Below are 22138 nucleotides of genomic sequence, written 5' to 3' on the forward strand. Positions count from 1 at the left end.
GGCAGACCAGCAGGGATATAATCGCGACTGGGAAACATCAGATCAAAAGAAGAAAGGTGGATACTATAAGAACCCTTCATCTTTCTCAAGACGTAGGCGTAATTACAGATAATACAGACCTACCAGTAGGGGGAAGACTAAAGTTCTTCTCAGATAAATGGAAAGAGATTACTTCTAGCGCCTGGATAATGGGGGTGGTTGAGTCCGGATTAAAATTAGAATTTTTAAGAACTCCCCCAGATTATTTTGTGATAACATCACTGGACACTCCGGCCCAACAACAGGCCTTAGAATTAGAGATTCAACAATTGCTTACAAAGCGAGTTATTGAAGAAATACCAAAACATCAGGAGAAGTCGGGTTTTTACTCTCCGTTATTCTTAATCTCTAAACCTGACGGGTCCTTTAGGACTATCATAAATTTGCGAAAATTAAATAAATATCTTCAGTACCACGCTTTTAAGATGGAATCCATTAAGTCAACAACTAAGCTTTTGTTCCCTAGGTGCTACATGTCGGTCTTGGATCTAAAAGACGCGTACTACCATCTTCCAGTCCACAGAAATCACCAGAAATTCCTCAGGATGGCAGTATGGGTAAACCATCAGATTAAACATTTTCAATTTTTGGCAATGCCATTTGGCCTGTCCATGGCACCTAGAGTTTTTACTAAGATTGTTTCAGAAGTAATGGCCCATATCAGGGAGAGAGAAACCCTTGTGGTGCCCTATCTAGACGATTTTTTGATAGTAGGAAATTCAGTTGACCAGTGTGTGTCTAGGGTAAATGCCATAATATCATCCCTACAGGAACTTGGATGGATAATCAACTGGGAAAAGTCAAAACTGGAACCCACAAGACGTCAAATGTTCCTAGGAGTTCTTCTAGACTCAGAAGATCAATCATCCTTCCTACCAGAAGAAAAGAAGCAGAAGATCGTTCAAAGGATCACGACAGTAAGGACAGTTACAAACTTAAGTCTAAGAGACGCAATGTCTCTACTAGGGTCTCTGACTGCGTGTATACCGGCGGTGAGATGGGCTCAGGTTCATACCCGAATGCTGCAATACGAAGTTCTTCAAGCAGAAAAAGATCTTCATGGTGCTCTGAGCAGAAGGTTCAAATTATCACCCGCCACTCTTCACGATCTGAGATGGTGGCTCAATCCGGTACATTTGTCAAAAGGAGTTCTCTGGACCATCAATCCGAACAAGATAGTTACAACAGATGCCAGCCCGTTCGGTTGGGGAGCCCATATGGGAGATATTCTAGCCCAAGGGCGATGGTCGATTCAAGAGTCCCAGAACTCCTCAAATCTAAGAGAGCTTACGGCAGTCAATCAGGCTCTTCTTTCCTTACTACCATCCCTGAGGAATATGCATGTACAGATACAATCAGATCAGACAATATGACTGTAGTAGCCTATATCAATCATCAGGGGGGGACAAGATCTCGATCCCTGATGACCACTACAGCACAGATATTGTCTCTGGCCGAGAGATACCTTCAGTCCCTGTCGGCAGTTCATATAAAAGGGGAACTCAATATAGAGGCGGACTACCTCAGTCGCCATTCCCTTCGTCAGGGAGAGTGGTCCCTAGACCAACAAATATTCGATCAGATAGTCAATCTGTGGGGGTTGCCGACAATAGATCTGTTTGCTACGAGGAAGAACAGGAAGGTCAGAAGGTTCGCATCTTTACAGATAGCAGACCAACCATTCATAGTGGATTCCCTTCGTGTCCGTTGGGATTTCCAGCTGGCATACGCCTTTCCCCCAATGTGTCTGATTCCGATAGTTCTCAGAAAAATCCGGGAGGAAAGAGCCAGAGTGATCTTAATAGCCCCCTTCTGGCCCAGGAGGCCTTGGTTCTCTCTCCTCAGGACAATGTCTGTGACCGATCCCTGGGTGTTGCCAGTGGTTCCGGAACTCCTTTCTCAAGGTCCATTTCGTCATCCAAATTTGGAGACTCTTCACTTAACGGCTTGGAACTTGAGAGGGAGCTTCTGAGGGAGAGGGGGTTCTCTAATGCTTTAATAGCTACCTTATTGAAAAGCAGGAAGGAGGTCACTACAAAGATCTACTCAAAAATTTGGAAAAAATTCCTTACGTTTTATCAACAGCCATTAGGAGATAAAGCGCCGATTTCGGCTATTTTAGAATTTCTTCAGAAAGGCTGGGAATTGGGTTTAGCAGTCAACACTCTAAGAGTTCATGTTTCAGCCTTGGGAGCTCTATATAGCAGTGATATAGCTGGTAATAGATGGGTTGCTAGATTTATTAAAGCATGTCAGCGTTCTAACCCAATCCATATTGTAAGAATACCCCCTTGGGATTTAAATTTGGTGCTTGAGGCGTTGACTGAACCTCCTTTCGAGCCTTTAGACTCTATTTCAATAAAAAATTTAACCTTAAAAACAGCTCTACTCTTAGCATTAACATCTGCCAGGAGAGTCAGTGATATACATGCGTTATCAGTAGATCCTCCCTATTTGATAATTCTCCAGGATAAGATTGTCCTAAAACCTGATCCCGCATACCTACCGAAAGTAGCAACTAAATTTCATAGGAGTCAGGAAATTTATTTACCATCTTTCTATGAAAATCCAGGTTCAGAAGAAGAGGAAAAATATCATACTCTAGATGTAAAGAGGGCGATATTAGAATACCTGGATAGGACACAAAGCTGGAGACAGAGTAGGGCTCTGTTTGTTTCTTTTCAGAATCAGAAAAAGGGTTCTGGTGTCACGAAGAACTCTATCGCTAGATGGATTAGAGAAGCGATATGTCTTGCCTATTCTGCCAGGGGAATAACACCACCAGAAGGCATCAGGGCGCACTCCACTCGGGCCATGGCATCATCCTGGGCGGAGAAGGCAGATGTCCCCATTGAAATGATATGTAAGGCGGCAACTTGGTCATCACCTTCCACCTTTTATAAGCACTATCGCCTTGATCTATCCGCTAATTCCAGCTTACAGTTTGGCCGTTCAGTACTTAGTGCTGTGGTCCCTCCCAGTTAAATAGTCTTTGAAAGTCTCTCGTTGTGGGTGCTGTCGTGGCGATAGGAAAACCGGGTTTTACGTACCGGTAATAGGATTTTACAGAGTCCACGACAGCACCCATACATTCCCCCCTGTATTTAGTTACTTATTCCTGCACTCTGTTGGAAAGTGTGCCTTAGAGATCACTCTATAGAGGTGGTGGTATTTAGTAGTGTTTAAGAGAATATTGTCATGTACTGATTCATTGGCGGTATCCCTTGTACTCTGGAACACAAACTGGAGGGCGAGGGGGACCGCCCCTTTTTAACCTGTAGGTTCCTGTCCGGAAGGTGGGCGGATCCCCTCTCTCGTTGTGGGTGCTGTCGTGGACTCTGTAAAATCCTATTACCGGTACGTAAAAACCGGTTTTTCCCTAACTAAGGCGGTGATAATGGGGGGTTTGATTTACTATTCATATCGGGTTTTTATAGCAAGTTTTTTTTTTTTTGGCAACTGTCACACACTAAAAGACGCTTTTTATTGCAAAAAATATTTTTTGCGTTACCACATTCTGAGAGCTATAACTTTTCCATATTTTGGTCCAGAGTCATGTGAGGTCTTGTTTTTTGCGGGACGAGTATTGGTATCATTTTCGGGCACATGACATTTTTTGATCGCTTTTTATTCCGATTTTTGTTAGGTGGAATGAACAAAAACCAGCAATTTGTGAATTTCTTTTGGGGTGGGGGGCGCTTATATCGTTCCGCTTTTGGTAAAATTGATAACGCAGTTTTATTCTTCGGGTCAGTACGATTACAGCGATACCTCATTTATATCTTTTTTTATGTTTTGGCGCTTTTATACAATAAAAACTATTTAATAGAAAAAATTATTATTTTTGCATCACTTTATTCTGAGGGCTATAACTTTTATTTTTTCGCTGATGATGCTGTAAGGCAGCTCGTTTTTTGCGGGACAAGATGCCGTTTTCGGTGGTACAATGTTTGCTTATATCTGTCTTTTTGATCGCGTGTTATAACACTTTTTGTTCAGCTGTATGATGCTAAAGCATTGTTTTTTGCCTAGTTTTGTTTTTGTTTTTAACGGTGTTTACTGAAGGGGTTAACTAGTGAGACAGTGTTATAGGCCATAGATTCGTTACGGACGCGGCAATACTAAATATGTGTACTTTTATTGTATTGTTTTTTTTATTTACATAAAGAAATGTAGTTATTGGAACAATATATATATATATATATATATATATATATATATATATATATATATATATATATATATATATATATAATATTATTATTTTTTATTTATTTTTTTTTTATTTATTTATTTAGGATTTTAATTTTTTTTTTTTTACACATGTAAATATTTTTCTTTTTACTTTGTCCCAGTGTGGGACATAATAGTAAAGTGTCAGATCGCTGATCTGACACTTTGCAATACACTGTGTCAGATCTGCGATCTGACAGGCACAGCAGGAGGCTTGCCGGCGTCTGCTCCGAGCAGGCGCTTGTAAGCCACCTCTCTGAGGACCCGGAAGGAGCCACGTGGCCATCTTGGATCCGTCTAATGTCAGAAAGGGGTTAAAATTGCAAAATTTTCAAACTTTTGTGTCAAATTTTTTATATTTTCAGAAATAAATTAAAATCCACAAAAGTTAAGTACAATATGTCCTGTAAAAACAATCTCCGAATCACTAGAATCCGTTGAAGCGTTCTTGAGTTATTACCACATAATGCGACACTGGTCAGAATTGAAAAAAATTGGCCTGGTCATGAGGGTGAAAACAGGCTGGGGGTGAAGGGGTTAAGGTGGGACACTTGGGCGTCTTTCTTTTTCCGTCACAATCCATCGTTTTGTGAAAAAAAAGAAAAAAAAAAACGGATCCAGCAAATGGTGCTTTTTTTTTTTTCTTCTCATAGACTTATATTAGCGATGGATTGTGACGGATGGCCACACGTTTCATCCGTCGTGCACTGGATCCGTCGTAAAATCGCTGTCCTTCGGGCGGAGACAATGCACAGAGGAACTTTCTTCTGTACGTCGGAAAATCACTCGGCGACGGATCTTGCACAGCCTGTAGTTGGCTATAATGGAAGCCTAGGGGCGCAGGATAGCTGACTGTGAAAAGCAGGAATCCAGCAACGGATGCAGTCTTTTCAAACTGAGCATGTGCGGAAGAATTTCCCATCAGGGAAATTCTCTTTCGCTCTCTCTTTTTATTATTGATGCTGCCTATGCAACATCAATAGTAAAAAGATATAATGTTAAAAATAATTTAAAAAAAATCGTGATATTATTGCCTTCCGGCGTCCCCCGCAGCCTTCCCGATGCTGCAGGCAGCTCCCGTTCCCAGTGATGCATAGCGAAATGACCCGATGACGTAGCGGTCTCGCGAGACCGCTTCGTCATCACAGGTCATTGTCTCGCTATGCATCACTGGGAACGGAGCATTGGCAAGGCTGCGGGGGCTGCGCGGGACGCCGGAAGGTAAGAATATCACTATTATTTATTTTTTTTTTTTTCATCATGGGTTGTGTTGTGTATTCGTTTTCGCAGCGAAAAACCGCGGTGAAGACTCATACACAACGTGTGCATATAGCCTTCTAGGATGCACTGGAACCGTCAAAAAAAACTGCTCCAGTGCATACGTTTTTTACAATCGGCACAGGATCCGTCTTTTCAACATTTTGACAGGTTGTGACTGATTGTAAATAACGGAAGTGTGAAAGAGGCCTTAGAGATAGATAATGGTGGATGTGGGGATCGCCTCTACTGGAGGTAACTTGAAATTTGCAAAGAATAATCTGAGAATCTTTAGAAGTCAAAGCAAGGTGAAATGTGCCTGTGGGAGCAAGCAAGCCTTGTTTTCCAGTTCACCACCTGACAGCACACTGGAGGACGTCCTTCTTATCCTTGATGGGACAGGAACACGAGAGGTTAAAAGGACCCTCCCCCTACCACCCTTCAGTGTTTTTCCTGTCCCATCAGGGATAGGAACGGACGAGAGGATCTGCCGTTCTGTGCGGGGGGGATGTGGATCGGGGGGGCTCAGCCTCACCCTTCCCTCCTGAGACACCCGTTGGCTGACACCCGCCCGAAGGGTCCCTCAGCCTACCAGTGTAGCGCTGCTCCTGGGTTGGGGATCGCTTCCTCCTGGCGGGGGCTCTCGATCCCTCCGTCCGTCCCCTGGTGTGTGCAGGCTCAGCGGCGGCCTCTGCTGGCGTTGGCGTCTCCATGCGGCCGCTGGGGGAACCAGTTCAACGCCGCACCTTCCTCTCTTTCCGGCCGCATGTCACTTCCTGTTTGCGGCTGAGGGGGACGGACGGCGTCTCTGCTACAGGAAGTGCAGAGAAAAGAGCGGTGGAGAACGCTGGAGCGTCATTTTTTTTTTTTTTTGAAGTGAGGAACAGAATAAAAAGGTATGTGCAGGGGCAGTAGTGATCTCTAGAGCATCATGGAAGACGCAGCTAGAGCAGAGGGTCAGGAGTCAGCAGCACTAGTAAGTAGAGGCCCTAAAAAAAAAAAAAATGCTACTGTTTGCTATATATATATATATATATATATATATATCTCCATAGGCAGCCTCCCTATCTGAGAAATCGGTAAAGAAACCCAGTAGGAATAAGAAGTGTCCTATCTGTGCGGTTAAGCTAAAGGATTCCTGGCAGAAACCCCTATGTGAAGCGTGCACCTGCAAAGTCATAGGAGAGGAGCAGGCGTCTCTTATGTCTAATATGAGAGCCATGATAAGGGAGGAAGTTCAGGCTTCAGTCTCAAGTCTGGTACTCCCTCAAGTCTCACCCCCACCTTCACCTTCGGAGAGGCCGAGGAAAAGACCAAGGGTCGAGTACTCTTCCATAGACTCATCATCCTGTGGGTCGGAGGTAGAGGAGGAAGATGAGAGTAGAGATCCCCCGGAGAAAGGGAGAAGATATCTGTTCTCTGCTGCGGACACTGGAGAACTGTTGGAAGCAGTGCGGCACACCATGCAGGTGGAGGAGCCGCAGCCATCTTGCTCCGTTCAGGACGAAATGTTTGGAGGCTTGCGCTCACAGACATCCAAGGTGTTCCCTGTTAACTCCCATATCAGATCTATGATTCTGGAGGAATGGGAGGAAGCCGAGAAGAGACTGACTATCGCTAAGGACTTCAGACTTCGCTTGCCGTTTAACCCAGAGGAAGTCAAGGAGTGGGTTGATGTACCAAAAATTGACATACCCTTGGCTAAAGTCTCCAAAAGGACGGCGATTCCGTTTGAAGATTCGTCCAACTTGAAAGAACCCATGGACAGAAAAGCAGATGGCTTTCTAAAAAGGGCCTGGGAAAGTTCCTCGGCAATTATTGGGGCTAATATTGCAGCAACATCTCTAGCCCGCTCCATGGACCTTTGGCTAGATGATCTTAAAGATCAATTGATAGCTAAAACATCCAGAGATAATATTCTAAAATCCCTACCCTTGCTAAAACTAGCAACTACCTTCTTGGCAGACGCATCTGCAGAATCGGTTAGGTTCGCAGCTAGGGGCCAGTCGCTATCAAATGCAGCCCGTAGAGCCATTTGGCTTAAGAGCTGGTCAGGGGACATGCATTCTAAGAATAAATTGTGTGCTATACCCTTTTCCGGGGGCAAGGTCTTCGGACCAGTCCTCGACGATATTTTAGAGAAAGCTGCAGATGTTAAGAAAGGTTTTCCGGAAGAGAAACCTAAAAAATTCCAGCCCTTTCGGAGGCCCCGCTATAATCAAAAACCCGATTATAGGGGTAAGGGAAAGCAGGGTAGATGGAGCTACCAAAAAGGGGGGGATAACAGGCCTAAAAATAAAGAAACAAGCTACTCTGGACAAGTTTCCAGTTACCGCAGAAAATGACGCCATCAGAGTGGGGGGTCGTCTGACAGGTTTTCTGGAAGGTTGGAGGGAGATCACATCAAGTCCATGGGTCTTACAGATAGTATCCCGGAGATACAAAATAGAATTCACATCTCTTCCTCCCGAAAGATTCCTGGTATCCAGCTCCCATCTAAAACGGTCATCCCCCATGTGGTCAGACATTCAGGACCTTCTAAAAATGGCGGCCATTGTCCCAGTACCCCCTCAGGAAGAGGGCAGGGGTCATTACTCCAATCTCTTCTCGGTAACAAAACCATCGGGAGAATCGAGAACCATTATAAATTTAAAACATCTGAACAATTGGGTCATTTACAAAAGGTTCAAGATGGAGTCGATTCGGTCCACCATTCCCCTGTTGGGAAAAGGCATGGTCATGTGCACTCTAGACTTAAAGAGTGCATATTACCATGTTCCCATCTATCTAAACCATCAGAGGTTCCTGCGGTTCGCGGTAGTCTTGGAAGGAAAGATCTTCCATTTCCAATTCCGCTGTCTCCCCTTCGGCCTGGCCTCCGCTCCCAGAGTTTTTACAAAACTTATGGTAGAAGTAGTTGCTTTCCTGAGGAATCAGGATATAATGGTGGTCCCCTATTTGGACGACTTCCTAATAGCAGCAGACTCAGAAGTCCAACTCAGGATCAACTGTCGGTCCCTCATCTCAACTCTAGAGAATCTAGGATGGATTGTAAATTGGCAAAAATCAGACCTAATCCCAAAACCCAAAATAAAATTCTTGGGAGTCATGCTCGATTCACAAACAAGAATGTCCTTCCGGAGGACAGGCTGAAGGGCATAATACAGAAGATCCGTCACTTTTCCCGAGGTCGGAATACGATCAGAGACGGGATGAAGATACTAGGTCTGATGACGGCGTGTATTCCCTGTGTAAGATGGAGCCAGTTTCATTCTCGACAGCTTCAGAGGGGAGTCCTGAGAAGCTGGAACAGAAGACAAAACTCGCTGAACCGAACTCTGAACCTTACTCCGCAGATCAAAAGATCTCTGGGTTGGTGGACTCTTCCCAGGAACCTCCGACTGGGGGTACCATGGCTTCAAACACCAAGCGTTTCAGTTACAACAGACGCCAGTCAGCTCGGTTGGGGAGGTCATGTACTGGGAAGATATTTTCAAGGTCGCTGGAAAGAGGCAGACAGCAACCAGTCATCAAACCACAGGGAACTACAAGCGGTTTGGGAGGTCCTGACGGCAGCACAACATCTGCTACAGAACAAACACGTGAAGGTCTTTTCAGACAACACGACAACGGTAGCATTCCTGCGGCATCAAGGGGGTCCAAGACATCCGGCATTACAAGACCTGGCAGAATGGATATTCAAGTGGGCAGAAAGGTCGGTTCTGTCAATCACGGCAATTCACCTGGAGGGCTCCAAGAACCAGTTGGCAGATTTCCTCAGCAGGAAAAGCGTATCCCCCACGGAGTGGGAACTGAACAACGAGGTGTTCAAAGACCTGTGTCATCATTGGGGAATGCCGACGGTGGACCTATTCGCTTCAAAGGGAAACGCAAAGCTCAGGACCTTCTACTCCCTAAACCCTTGGGAGAGTCCAGCCGCGATCGATGCTTTCTCACAACCCTGGAATCACGGTCTCCTGTATGCATTTCCTCCTCTAGCGATGATTCCGAGGACACTCAGGAAAATCTGCGAGGACGAGGCCAAAGTCATTCTCGTAGCTCCTCACTGGCCGAAACGCAGTTGGTTCCCATTGTTGAGAAAACTATCAGTAGAAGAACCCCTCCTGTTGCCGGAGAGAGAGGATCTTCTTCTACAAGGACCAGTTCTACACCAGAATCCAGGAGCACTTCAGCTGGCGGCCTGGATCCTGAACGCAAGGTCTTGAGAGCAAAAGGACTCTCGGATGATGTCATTTCTACCCTTCAAGCGAACAGGAAGCCGGTAACATCGGCTATTTATTTGAAAATATGGAAGAGATTCTGTGGGTTTTGCGGAGAGACGACAGTTGATACTGACCACCCAAATATCCCCAAAATTCTTGATTTTTTGCAGTCAGGGTTTCAAAAAGGTCTTAGACCAAGCACATTGAGGGTCCAGATAGCGGCCCTAAGTGTATTCTTTGACTCTTCCCTTTCTGCTCATCCCTGGATTAGCCATTTCTCTAAAGCCGTCCAGAGACTAAAACCACTGATTAGACGTTCTGTCCCGCCGTGGGATCTGAACTTGGTTCTGAATTTCCTATGTAAACCGGCGTGGGATGTATCGGGGGATATAGAAGTGGATAAACTCTCTCTCAAAACCACATTTTTAGTTGCAATCACGTTGGCAAAAAGATTGGGGGAACTACAGGCCCTGTCGGTGCAGAATCCATACTTGCAGATATTCAAGGATAAACTAGTATTCAGACTCGATCCGGCGTTTCTCCCTAAAGTTGTGTCAGATTCCAATATGAATCAGGAAATTGTCTTACCATCATTTTGCCAATCCCCTAAAAATCAGAAAGAAAGATTTTATCATAACTTAGACGTAAGGGTCTCGGTGCTCAGGTACCTTGAAATATCCAGACCCTGGAGACAGGACAATTTGTTTGTCCAGTTCAGGGGTCCAAATAAAGGTAGGAAAGCGGCTAAAGCGACTATCGCACGGTGGATAAAATCCACGATCAACTTAGCCTATAGAGCTAGCGGGCAAAATTCCCCGGTCAACATCAAAGCCCATTCATCTAGAGCCATGGCCACGTCATGGGCAGAGAAAGGGGGGGCGACGGCAGATCAGATCTGCAGAGCTGCATCATGGTCTAACCTTAGTACCTTTTCGAAGCACTACAAGTTAGATGTAGTATCGCCTCAGTTGGCTTTTGGTAGGAAGGTACTTCAAGCAGTAGTCCCACCCTAAATACCATTCTCCTTTGGTATTTCTCCAGTGTGCTGTCAGGTGGTGAACTGGAAAACAGTAATTAGACCTACTGGTAATTGTATTTCCAGGAATCCATCCTGACAGCACTATTAGTTCCCTCCCTAATGTATGATCTTTATACTCATGTGATGTAACATTTGTATGATTGATTATTTTGTTGGAATAAACCTGTGTTTTTGCATCCATCCAGATGTGTTACTTTGGAGAAGCACTGAAGGGTGGTAGGGGGAGGGTCCTTTTAACCTCTCGTGTTCCTGTCCCATCAAGGATAAGAAGGACGTCCTCCAGTGTGCTGTCAGGATGGATTCCTGGAAATACAATTACCAGTAGGTCTAATTACTGTTTTTCACATGCAGCCTCCCTTGGTTGTTTCGGGTAGTGGCGCTTCAGCAGTATCTTCTTGGAATAACCTTAATCATGCTGCTTAGAACCTGCGGAATCTCAGCCCTATTAAAGAGATTTCCCACTTTTGGGGTTCTCCCAAACAAATAAAATCAGATGTTCCTTACCCGCTGTCAGATCTGTAAGACTGCTTTCACACATCCGGTTTTCACCCTCAGGCGCAATCCGGCAAATTGTCAAAAAACCGATCTGGCGAATGATGCCTCCAATCTGTTTTTTTTTCCCATAGACTTGTATTAGCGCCGAATTGCTCTTAATGGCCTTCCGTTTCGTCCGTTTTTCGCCGGTCTGGTGGCCGGAGAAAATGTACCGTGGGATGTTTTTTTGTTCCGGCGAAAAACCTGATGTCGCTGGAATCTGCGCCATCCGGCTTTTCTTACAATGGACACCTATGGGCGCTGGATGCGCCACATGACGATATCCGTCGCTGGAGTCCGGCCTCCAAACTGTGCACTCACTCTCTGCTCCTCGCGATGCTCCCGTTCCCAGTGATGACTAGCGACAATAACCCCAGATGATGTGCGGTCTCGCGAGACCGCTACATCATCACAGGTCATTGCTGCAAGGCATTACTGGGAATGGGTTCATCGCGAGGAGCGGGAAGGTGAGAATATCACGTTTTTTATTATTATTTTTTACATTATATCTTTATCCCGGATCCTGAAGAAAAGCTGATCCGGCGCATACGTTTTTACACTAATTGCTCCAGATCCAGCCATCTGTCCCGCCGCTGGATTGTGCCTGACGGCATGGAACGGATATGTGAAAGTAGCCTAATACAGAGATATGCACAGAAGCTGAGAACCGGTGCTGAACTGATAGAAGGAAGAACCCTGAAAGTGAAAAAAACCCTTTAAGACCCTTCCTTTCAGAGCAGCTCTGACAAATTGTTGTTCTGAATGACCCCATTCATTTTGCAATATAACATCCTGTAAAATGGGAAAAAAATAACAAGTGTGGTGAAATCGCCAAAAAATGCAATTCCGCATTTTTTTTTGTTTCTAATTTTCCATTGAAAAAAAATGCAATATTTTTAATCAATTTATTAAAGTGCTGCACCTGGGAGAAAATGAACTTTATTCCACCCAAGAGCCATCTTAATTCAGTCATCTGAGCATGGCTTCATGGCATCTGTCAGCAGCTGTAACCACACCATGGCACTGACTGACAGCCGACTTTGCAGTGCATCAATGCAGAGATGGCTGTCAGTCAAATTACTAGTAGCTACAATGCCATGACTCTAGCTGCATCAGCACGTCTGCATGACCGAAAACCGGCAGCTTCTGGGAGGAATAAAACTGTTTTGTTTTTGTTTTTCTTGCTATTAGCTAGCTACACAAATTATGGTAGTCAAAATAGAAACAATAGTGTCTTATATATAATTGTCTAAGGCTCACTTCTGTCTCTGTCCTTCTGTCACAGTTATTCATTCGCTGATTGGTCTCGCCAGCTGCCTGTCATGGCTGCCGCGACCAATCAGCGACGGGCACAGTCCGGAAGAAAATGGCCGTTCCTTACTCCCCGCAGTCAGTGCCTGTCTCCCGCATACTCCCCTCCGGTCACCGCTAACACAGGGTTAATGCCGGCGGTAACGGACCGCGTTATGCCGCGGGTAACACACTCCGTTACCGCCGCTATTAACCCTGTGTGTCCCCAACTTTTTACTATTGACGCTGCCTATGCGGCATCAATAGTAAAAAATGTAATGTTAAAAATAATTTTAAAAAAACTTGCTATACTCACCCTCCGTAGTCGCTCAAGCCGGCCACCATCTTCCGTTGCAGGTTCCGGTGGCAAAGATGGTATGGGAGAAGGACCTGCCATGACGTCACGGTCATGTGACCGCGACGTCATCACAGGCCCTGCGCTCATACCAACCCTGGGACCGGAAGCTGCGGTGGACTACAAGGGGCCCTCAGAAAGGTGAGTATATGTTTATTTTTTATTTTTTAACCTGTTACAAACCTGGCTGGACAATATACTACGTGGCTCTGTGCTGTATACTACGTTGCTGTGCAATATACTACGTGGCTCTGTGCTGTATACTACGTCACTGGGCAATATACTACGTGGCTCTGTGCTGTATACTACGTCACTGGGCAATATACTACGTGGCTCTGTGCTGTATACTACGTCACTGGGCAATATACTACGTCACTGGGCAATATACTACGTCACTGGGCAATATATTACGTGGCTGCGCAATATACTACGTAACGGGGCAATATACTACGTGGCTGGGCAATATACTACGTGGCTGGGCAATATACTACGTGGCTAGGCAATATACTACGTGGGCTGTGCAAAACAGCCACGACCAATTAGCAACGGACACAGTCCGGAAGAAAATGGCCGCTCCTTACTCCTGCGCAGTCAGTGCCTGGCGCCCGCATACTCCCCTCTAGTCACCGCTCACACAGGGTTAATGCCAGCGGTAACGGACCGCGTTATGCCTCGGGTAACGCACTCCGTTACCGCCGCTATTAACCCTGTGTCCCCAACCTTTTACTATTGATGCTGCCTATGCGGCATCAATAGTAAAAAAAATGTAATGTTAAAAATATTAAAAAAACAAAAAACCTGCTATACTCACCCTCTGTAGTCCGCCGAGCCGCTCGCGCCTGCCGCCATCTTCCATTCCCAGGGATGCATTGCGAAATTACCCAGAACACTTAGCTGTCTCGCGAGACCGCTAAGTCATCTGGGTAATTTTGCAATGCATCCTGGGAACGGAAGATGGCGGCAGCCGCGCGCTCATCGCCTGCGCCATAGCCTCGCTGGATTCGATCCTGGCAGGTGAGTATATAACTATTTTTTTATTTTAATAATTTTTTTAACAGGGATATAGTGCCCACACTGCTGTATACTATGTGGGCTGTGTTAGATACCGCGTGGCTGCTATATACTACATAGGCAGTGTTATATACTATGTGGGCTGTGTGATATACTCCATGGCTGTGGCTGTGCTATATATTACGTGGCCACTGTTATATACTGTGTGGGCAGTGTTATATACTATGTGACTGGACAATATACTACGTGGCTCGGTGCTGTATACGTCACTGTGCAATATACTACGGAGCTGGGCAATATACTACGTGACTGCAATATACTACTTGGCTGGGCAATATACTACGTGGCTCTGTGCTGTATACGTCACTGTGTAATATACTACGTGGCTGTGCAATATACTACGTGGCTGTGCAATATACTACGTGGCTGGGCAATATACTACGTGACTGGGCAATATACTACGTGGCTGGGCAATATACTACGTTGGCATGCATATTCTAGAATACCCAATGCGTTAGAATCGGGCCACCATCTAGTCCATAATAACAAGTGTATAAATAAATGCTGTCATTGAAATAGTGAAGATGGAATCTGCAATAGATGAAAATTCAGAACAATATTGTAAACCTATAAAGTATTGAGATCAAAAGCACTTAAATAAGAAAATACAATTTATTTATTTTTTTATTTGATCAACAACATTTTTTAAATTTTACATGGGATTTTAAAAGTAGAAACACAATGGACCAAAAAGACAACATGGCAGAGTTGATAAATACAGGCAGCAGAGTCCAATACGTAATGTATAGTGCTGATGTTTTACAGGAATGGCACGTAAACGCACAGTGATATAATTGCAAGATTTGATACATGTATAAGTACAGGTATATTCTTAATACACCAGGTGGTGTGGTAGGTGAGCAAGTGTCAGTGTCTTGCAAATACATAAATTCTCAATGATGTATTGCAAGACACGGACACTGCACATCACCCCCATCGTTTGCTGAAACGGGAGCACAAGCTTGCAGCTGTCAAAAATCAAGAAGCAAAGGCTCAGCGCTCCCGCTCCTTAGTTCCAGTGATTTGATGGGGTTGGACGCACTTGTTCCTCTATCGATCAAACTTATCGTCACCATGGCATGTCATTACCTAGCTGGAACGTTTTATTGGGGCTCAGCTTTGAAAGATTTCCAAACTAAGCGCCAAAATACTGCAGCAATAAGTCTCAATGTTTCCAAATGCTAGAATTCTGTTGACCCAGTACTGTAGTGTGATACTTTTGATTGCGATGTTTGCAGATAACACTGGTCACTCATTTATGTGAATGCTTTTTTTTCTCCTCTCAAAAGTTGAATAAGATCTATAGTAAAAGAAAAAAAAATGGGAGGAGCGGTGAGTGCAGGCGAGGATAACGATGACCTGATCGACAACCTATTGGATTCTCATTACATCCGTTCCGATTGGGTGGAGAATGCCTTTCGTGCCGTTGACCGGGCAAATTACTACTTGGATGAATATAAGGAAATCGCATATAAAGACTTGGCCTGGAAGCACGGCAATATCCATCTGTCTGCCCCCTGCATTTATTCTGAGGTCATGGAGTCGCTGGAGTTACAGGCAGGACAGTCCTTCCTGAATTTGGGCAGTGGTACTGGATATCTGAGTACTATGGTGGGACTTATCTTGGGTGAGTAACTCCAGCATTTCTTTGTTTGTTTAGTTTACCGTTTTTTCTTTTATAGTACGTTGCCTTTGTCAACATAAACCTTTTCATTAAAGCTACGCTCCCATTAAGTAAAATGGGTCACTTGTGTTTTTTTCGAAAATGCACCGTGTAAAAACTAATTGTGGGAACGTAGCCTTACACCTAAAGGCTAAAACCTTTAGTTGTTCAAGCAGGCCTAGAGCCCTGAGGGTTTAGTCACAAGGTAATTGCGTAGGCTAGACATAGGCAAATTTATTTGAGTGGAATTGAATTCTCCTAAAATTTTAGATCCTGGAGAATACAGATTGTTTTGTAATTTGCTTCCTTTCAATTCCTCAAGTGGTGACCTGCAGCTGTCATCTTGCTGAACAGTAGAAGGCTGGTAAAGGGTTAAAAAAAAAAAAAAAACCTCCTCGGGCTGCCCACTGTCCAATCCTCTGCTCTTCCATTACGTTGCATCATTTATTTATTCAGTTATTTCAGGTCCATTGTTCACTCTAAGGCCGGGGTCACACTAGCGAGTGTGATGCGAGAAACTCGCGGATCAATACCCGGCACTGCCGCGGCACTCAGAACCGGAGTGTGCGGCTGCATGTATTTCTATGCAGCCGCACACTCCGGTGCCGGCGGCGGTGACTGGTATTGATGCGAGAGACTCGCATCATACTCGCTAGTGTGACCTCGGCCTATGCCAGAGTTTTCGATTGCGAGCAGGCCACGGAGTTAACAGCAAATAACTCTGGGACCTAGAGTGAAAAGAGTCGTGGAGGACCAGCTAGGGAACTGCCGGAGAGGAGAGCAAGCACTGTATTCTTATTTTTACATGTCACATTCATCATGACCCCAGGGCTTATTAAGGGATATTAAATTTGTTGAGAATGTCTTCTTTATAAATCGAATTTCCTGGTAAAATCCAAACAAATGGGCCAATTTGACTTTTGTCTGATTTGCTCATCTCTAGCATAGGTAGAAGCCACAATTGTCAAGTCCAGGTCAGCACAGACTGACACTGCCCCTGGGGTTTATCCCTCACAGGACTATATAGATTACATGCATTGAGATCATTGTATGGTACATATGTGACAGTCACTAAAGGCAAGCAGCGATATTGGAAAGTGTCGGTCCTTATTTTCCATTGGTTAGATATTCTTTTCAGACAGTACCTTGGATGAATTCGTACTGGATAGCACTGACTGTAACAAAATTATAGAATACTAGATTGTGGCCCGATTCTAACGCATCGGGTATTCTAGAATATGCATGTCCCCGTAGCATATGGACAATGATGATTCCAGAATTCGCGGCAGACTGTGCCCGTCGCTGATTGGTCGAGGCAACCTTTATGCCATCATCGTCGCCATGGCAACCATTATAACATGTACGTCAATACTGTGCCCGCCGCTGATTGGTCGAGGCGAATTCGCGGCAGACTGTGCCCGTCGCTGATTGGTCGAGGCAACCTTTATGACATCATCGTCGCCATGCTGTGCCCATCGCTGATTGGTCGAGGGCTAGCGGCCTCGACCAATCAGAGATGCGGGATTTCCAGGACAGACAGACAGACGGAAAAACCCTTAGGCAATTATATACATAGATTATTTGAGCACATTGATCCAAACTAGAAGGGTAGACAGACAATCTGTCTAATTGGAGCTGCTGTCCCTCTTGACTTCCCACAGCAGCTCTTTTATTGTATTGTATTGTATTGTATAGAGAATCTGTTTTTAGATTGTTTTTTAATTTATTTATTTATTTTTTTGAGAAGTTAAATCCCAGTGTTGACAGATCATGCTTTATCTCTAACCTCAGGACCATTTGGAATGAACCACGGAGTAGAGATTCATCCAGACGTCATTGAATTTGCAAAAGAAAAGCTGGATCAGTTCATCCGCACAAGCGACAGCTTTGACAAGTAAGACTACTGTCTATGGCCTATAGGGTTCCAGATTTGTAGGAGCATTGGCTGTAAACCACATTGGTAATGCTCTGTTCACATTCCTATTCGAAACATTCCAAATATCTGTTATGTTTTAGGATCTGCATTTAATGTCCCAAATGGATGAGTTCCATAACTAATGTAAACGGAAGCAGAGTGTCCCTATTGATTATTATGGGGTCTGTTTGGGGTGTATTTCTCTGCTTTTAGATTGAAGGGGCTTGATGCCCTTTTTTTTTTTTTCTTCTGTTTTAAAAACATTAATGCAACAGACCTTATAATCAATGGGGCCGCTCCGCTGTTGCTTGCATCAGTTACACAATGCATCTGTAATGGACAATTAATTCTATTTGTCTGTTTTATAAATCAGGACAGACAAATGACATGTCCATATGTAAATGTGAAGGCGATACGGATATGTGTATGACCTGTGCCATCTATAAAACTATTTACTATACAGTACCTAATAAGTGGTTGGAGGTCATCCTCTCTGGCGCCATCACTGGTTCTTACTACTCGATCGAAAACTGACTGCTGAATAAAATGTATTTTTTTTTTTTTCTCTTTTTCACCGTTTTCATGTATGTCTTCCTCCACAAGGTTTGACTTTTGTGAGCCGTCCTTTGTGGCTGGGAACTGTCTGGAAATCGCACTCGAATCCTTGGCTTACGATCGCGTGTACTGTGGAGCCGGAGTACAGAAGGAACATGAAGAATATATGAAAAACCTGCTGAAAGTCGGCGGCATCCTCGTCATGCCACTTGAGGAAAAGGTAGTCGTTTCGGGATTCTGTCCTGATTGACTTCTGTAACAGAATATCAAGACGCTAAAGATCCATTTTTTTCCTGATACAGAGCTTCCAACGTAATTTATTTTTTTTTAGGAAATACGGGTATTTTTGCAGTTACTCCTTATTATAAATACTGTTCATTATCAAGAACGGTGGGATTTTTAATTTGTATTGCGTGCTGCAGATTTTTCCATTGTATTGAGAATTTAGAAAATGAATGATCAGTGATGTCAGAGAAGGAAGCTGATTTCTCTGATCAGATATATTGCAAAGTATCTTATTTTATATGGTCTTTTGATTTATGAAATGAAATATAAAATGACGGTTACTCTTTAAGTTCAGGACAGTGATGACAGCATACATACTGGTGATTTGAAGAGTCAATCAGTAGCACACCATTTTCTCTAGGAGGCAGGAAAGTGGCATGCTCCTGAAGACTATATGAGGACGTCTTTTTGGAATTAGATCTCAAGACTTTGATATGTCTGATTTACAAAAAATAAATACATAATATATGGAATTGCAAGCACTGATGTACAAATATTGGGACAGCTTTTGTTTCCTCCCCTATGTATTAGTGCTTGCAGCTCTACTTCCACCTTGTGCTCATCAGAATAACTGTGTTGAAGGAGGCTAGCCTATGCATCAGCCATGCTAGAGAGGGAGGTGGCTGTTGAAAAGAGATAACCGTATTTATTAATTGACTAGATGGTGGCCCGATTCTAACGCATCGGGTATTCTAGAGTATGTATGTATGTATATAGCGGCCACGTAGTATATAGGAGCCATGTAGTATATAGCAGACAAATACTACGTGGCCTGTGCTATATACTACGTGGCTGCTACATACATACAGTCATGGCCAAAAGTATTAACACCCCTGCAATTCTGTCAGATAATACTCAGTTTCTTCCTGAAAATGATTGCAATCACAAATTCTTTGGTATTATTATCTTCATTTAATTTGTCTTAAATGAAAAAACACAAAAAGAATTGTCCTAAAGCCAAATTGGATATAATTCCACACCAAATATAAAAAGGGGGTGGACAAAAGTATTGGCACCTTTCGAAAACTCACGTGATGCTTCTCTAATTTGTGTAATTAATAGCACCTGTAACTTACCTGTGGCACCTAACAGGTGTTGGCAATAACTAAATCACACTTGCAGCCAGTTGACATGGATTAAAGTTGACTCAACCTCTGTCGTGTGTCCTTGTGTGTACCACATTGAGCATGGAGAACAGAAAGAAGACCAAAGAACTGTCTGAGGACTTGAGAAACCAAACTGTGAGGAAGCATGAGCAATCTCAAGGCTACAAGTCCATCTCCAAAGACCTGAATGTTCCTGTGTCTACCGTGCGCAGTGTCATCAAGAAGTTTAAAGCCCATGGCACTGTGGCTAACCTCCCTAGATGTGGATGGAAAAGAAAAATTGACAAGAGATTTCAATGCAAGATTGTGCGGATGTTGGATAAAGAACCTAGACTAACATCCAAATAAGTTCAAGCTGCCCTGCAGTCCGAGGGTACAACAGTGTCAACCCGTACTATCCGTCGGCGTCTGAATGAAAAGGGACTGTATGGTAGGAGACCCAGGAAGACCCCACTTCTTACCCCGAGACATAAAAAAGCCAGGCTGGAGTTTGCCAAAACTTACCTGAAAAAGCCTAAAACGTTTTGGAAGAATGTTCTCTGGTCAGATGAGACAAAAGTAGAGCTTTTTGGGCAAAGGCATCAACATAGAGTTTACAGGAGAAAAAAAGAGGCATTCAAAGAAAAGAATACGGTCCCTACAGTCAAACATGGCGGAGGTTCCCTGATGTTTTAGGGTTGCTTTGCTGCCTCTGGCACTGGACTGCTTGACCGTGTGCATGGCATTATGAAGTCTGAAGAATACCAACAAATTTTGCAGCATAATGTAGGGCCCAGTGTGAGAAAGCTGGGTCTCCCTCAGAGGTCATGGGTCTTCCAGCAGGACAATGACCCAAAACACACTTCAAAAAGCACTAGAAAATGGTTTGAGAGAAAGCACTGGAGACTTCTAAGGTGGCCAGCAATGAGTCCAGACCTGAATCCCATAGAACACCTGTGGAGAGATCTAAAAATGGCAGTTTGGAGAAGGCACCCTTCAAATATCAGGGACCTGGAGCAGTTTGCCAAAGAAGAATGGTCTAAAATTCCAGCAGAGCATTGTAAGAAACTCATTGATGGTTACCGGAAGTGGTTGGTCGCAGTTATTTTGGCTAAAGGTTGTGCAACCAAGTATTAGGCTGAGGGTGCCAATACTTTTGTCTGGCCCATTTTTGGAGTTTTGTGTGAAATGATCAATGTTTTGCTTCATCTCTTTTGTGTTTTTTCATTTAAGAATACCCGATGCGTTAATACAGGCCACACAATATATAACACAGCCCACGCACTATATAACACAGCCCACGCACTGTATAATACAGCCCACGTTCTATATAACAGCCCACGTAGTATATAGCAGCCACGCACTATATAACACAGCCCACGTAGTATATAGCAGCCACGCACTATATAACACAGCCCACGTAGTATTTAGCAGCCACGCACTATATAACACAGCCCACGTAGTATATAGCAGCCACGCACTATATAACACAGCCCACGTAGTATATAGCAGCCACGCACTATATAACACAGCCCACGCAGTATATAACACAGCCCACGTACTATATAACACAGGCCATGTAGTATATAGCAGTGTGGGCACCATATCCCTATTAAAAAAAATAATTAAAATAAAAAAGTTATATACTCACCCGCCAGGATCCAACGAAGCTCTGGTGATGCGTGCGCGGCTGCCGCCATCTTCGGTTCCTAGGATGCATTGCGAAATTACCCAGATGACTTGGCGGTCTCGCGAGACCGCTAAGTCTTCTGGGTAATTTTGCAATGCATCCTAGGAACGGAAGATGGCGGCAGCCACGTGCGCCTAGGCGGACTACGGAAGGTGAGAATAGCAGGTTTTTTGTTTTTTTAATTATTTTTAACATTACATCTTTTTACTATTGATGCTGCATAGGCAGCATCAATAGTAAAAAGTTGGGGACACACAGGGTTAATAGCAGCGTTAACGGAGTGCGTTACCCGCGGCATAACGTGGTCCGTTAACGCTGGCATTTACCCTGTGTGAGCTGTGACTGGAGGGGAGTATGCGGGTGGCAGGTACTGACTGTGGAGAGTATGGAGGGACTAATCGGACTGTGCCCGTCCCTGATTGGTCGCGGCAGCCATGACAGGCAGCTTGCGAGACCAGTCAGTTTTTCTTCTTTGATTCCCCTTTTATGCAGCTTACAAAGATAACTCGCACAGGTCTAACAAGCTGGGAGACCAAGAAGATCCTGGCTGTGTCATTCGCTCCTCTAGTGCAACCAAGTAAAATGATAACCGGAAGGAGGCACCCGCTCCATCTGCGTAAGTGCGGTTACAGATGTGTGAGGGTTTGGTTTTCTTTTTTTCCTTTTTTCCCTTTCTTCGTTAAAGGGCATTTATAGTTAAAAGGTGGGAAAACAAAAACCGAAATTACTACTTGGTAAACTATAGATATAGTGCAGATATTATCCACCCTGTATCTGTGGTTTATTCACAGAAATTGCTCTTCTGTCACTTCACAGCCACAAGTGACACCTGATAGACTGAACCTATGACTGAAAAGCCTCCAGTGCAGATGTGAACACGGCCCAAGTTGTCTTAAAGGAGTAT

General features: G+C 44.2%; 1 protein-coding gene across 2 annotated transcripts in view; it reads left to right on the forward strand.

The window, feature by feature from the left end:
* PCMTD2 (protein-L-isoaspartate (D-aspartate) O-methyltransferase domain containing 2) overlaps positions 1-22138 on the forward strand; it is a 44795-nt gene that overhangs the window by 16121 nt on the left and 6536 nt on the right. The window contains exons 1-5 of one of the 2 annotated variants that reach the window (XM_069751110.1): positions 3277-3396; positions 15331-15668; positions 17496-17598; positions 18223-18394; positions 21727-21850. In XM_069751110.1, coding sequence (XP_069607211.1) covers positions 15362-15668; positions 17496-17598; positions 18223-18394; positions 21727-21850 — 706 coding nt within the window. In that variant the 5' untranslated portion in view covers positions 3277-3396; positions 15331-15361. Of the gene's footprint in view, positions 1-3276; positions 3397-15330; positions 15669-17495; positions 17599-18222; positions 18395-21726; positions 21851-22138 lie in introns of those variants that run through there. The other variant, XM_069751109.1, reaches the window with a different exon arrangement.

This window comes from Ranitomeya imitator, chromosome 2 (genome assembly GCF_032444005.1).
Source record: "Ranitomeya imitator isolate aRanImi1 chromosome 2, aRanImi1.pri, whole genome shotgun sequence".
Taxonomy (NCBI): domain Eukaryota; kingdom Metazoa; phylum Chordata; class Amphibia; order Anura; family Dendrobatidae; genus Ranitomeya; species Ranitomeya imitator.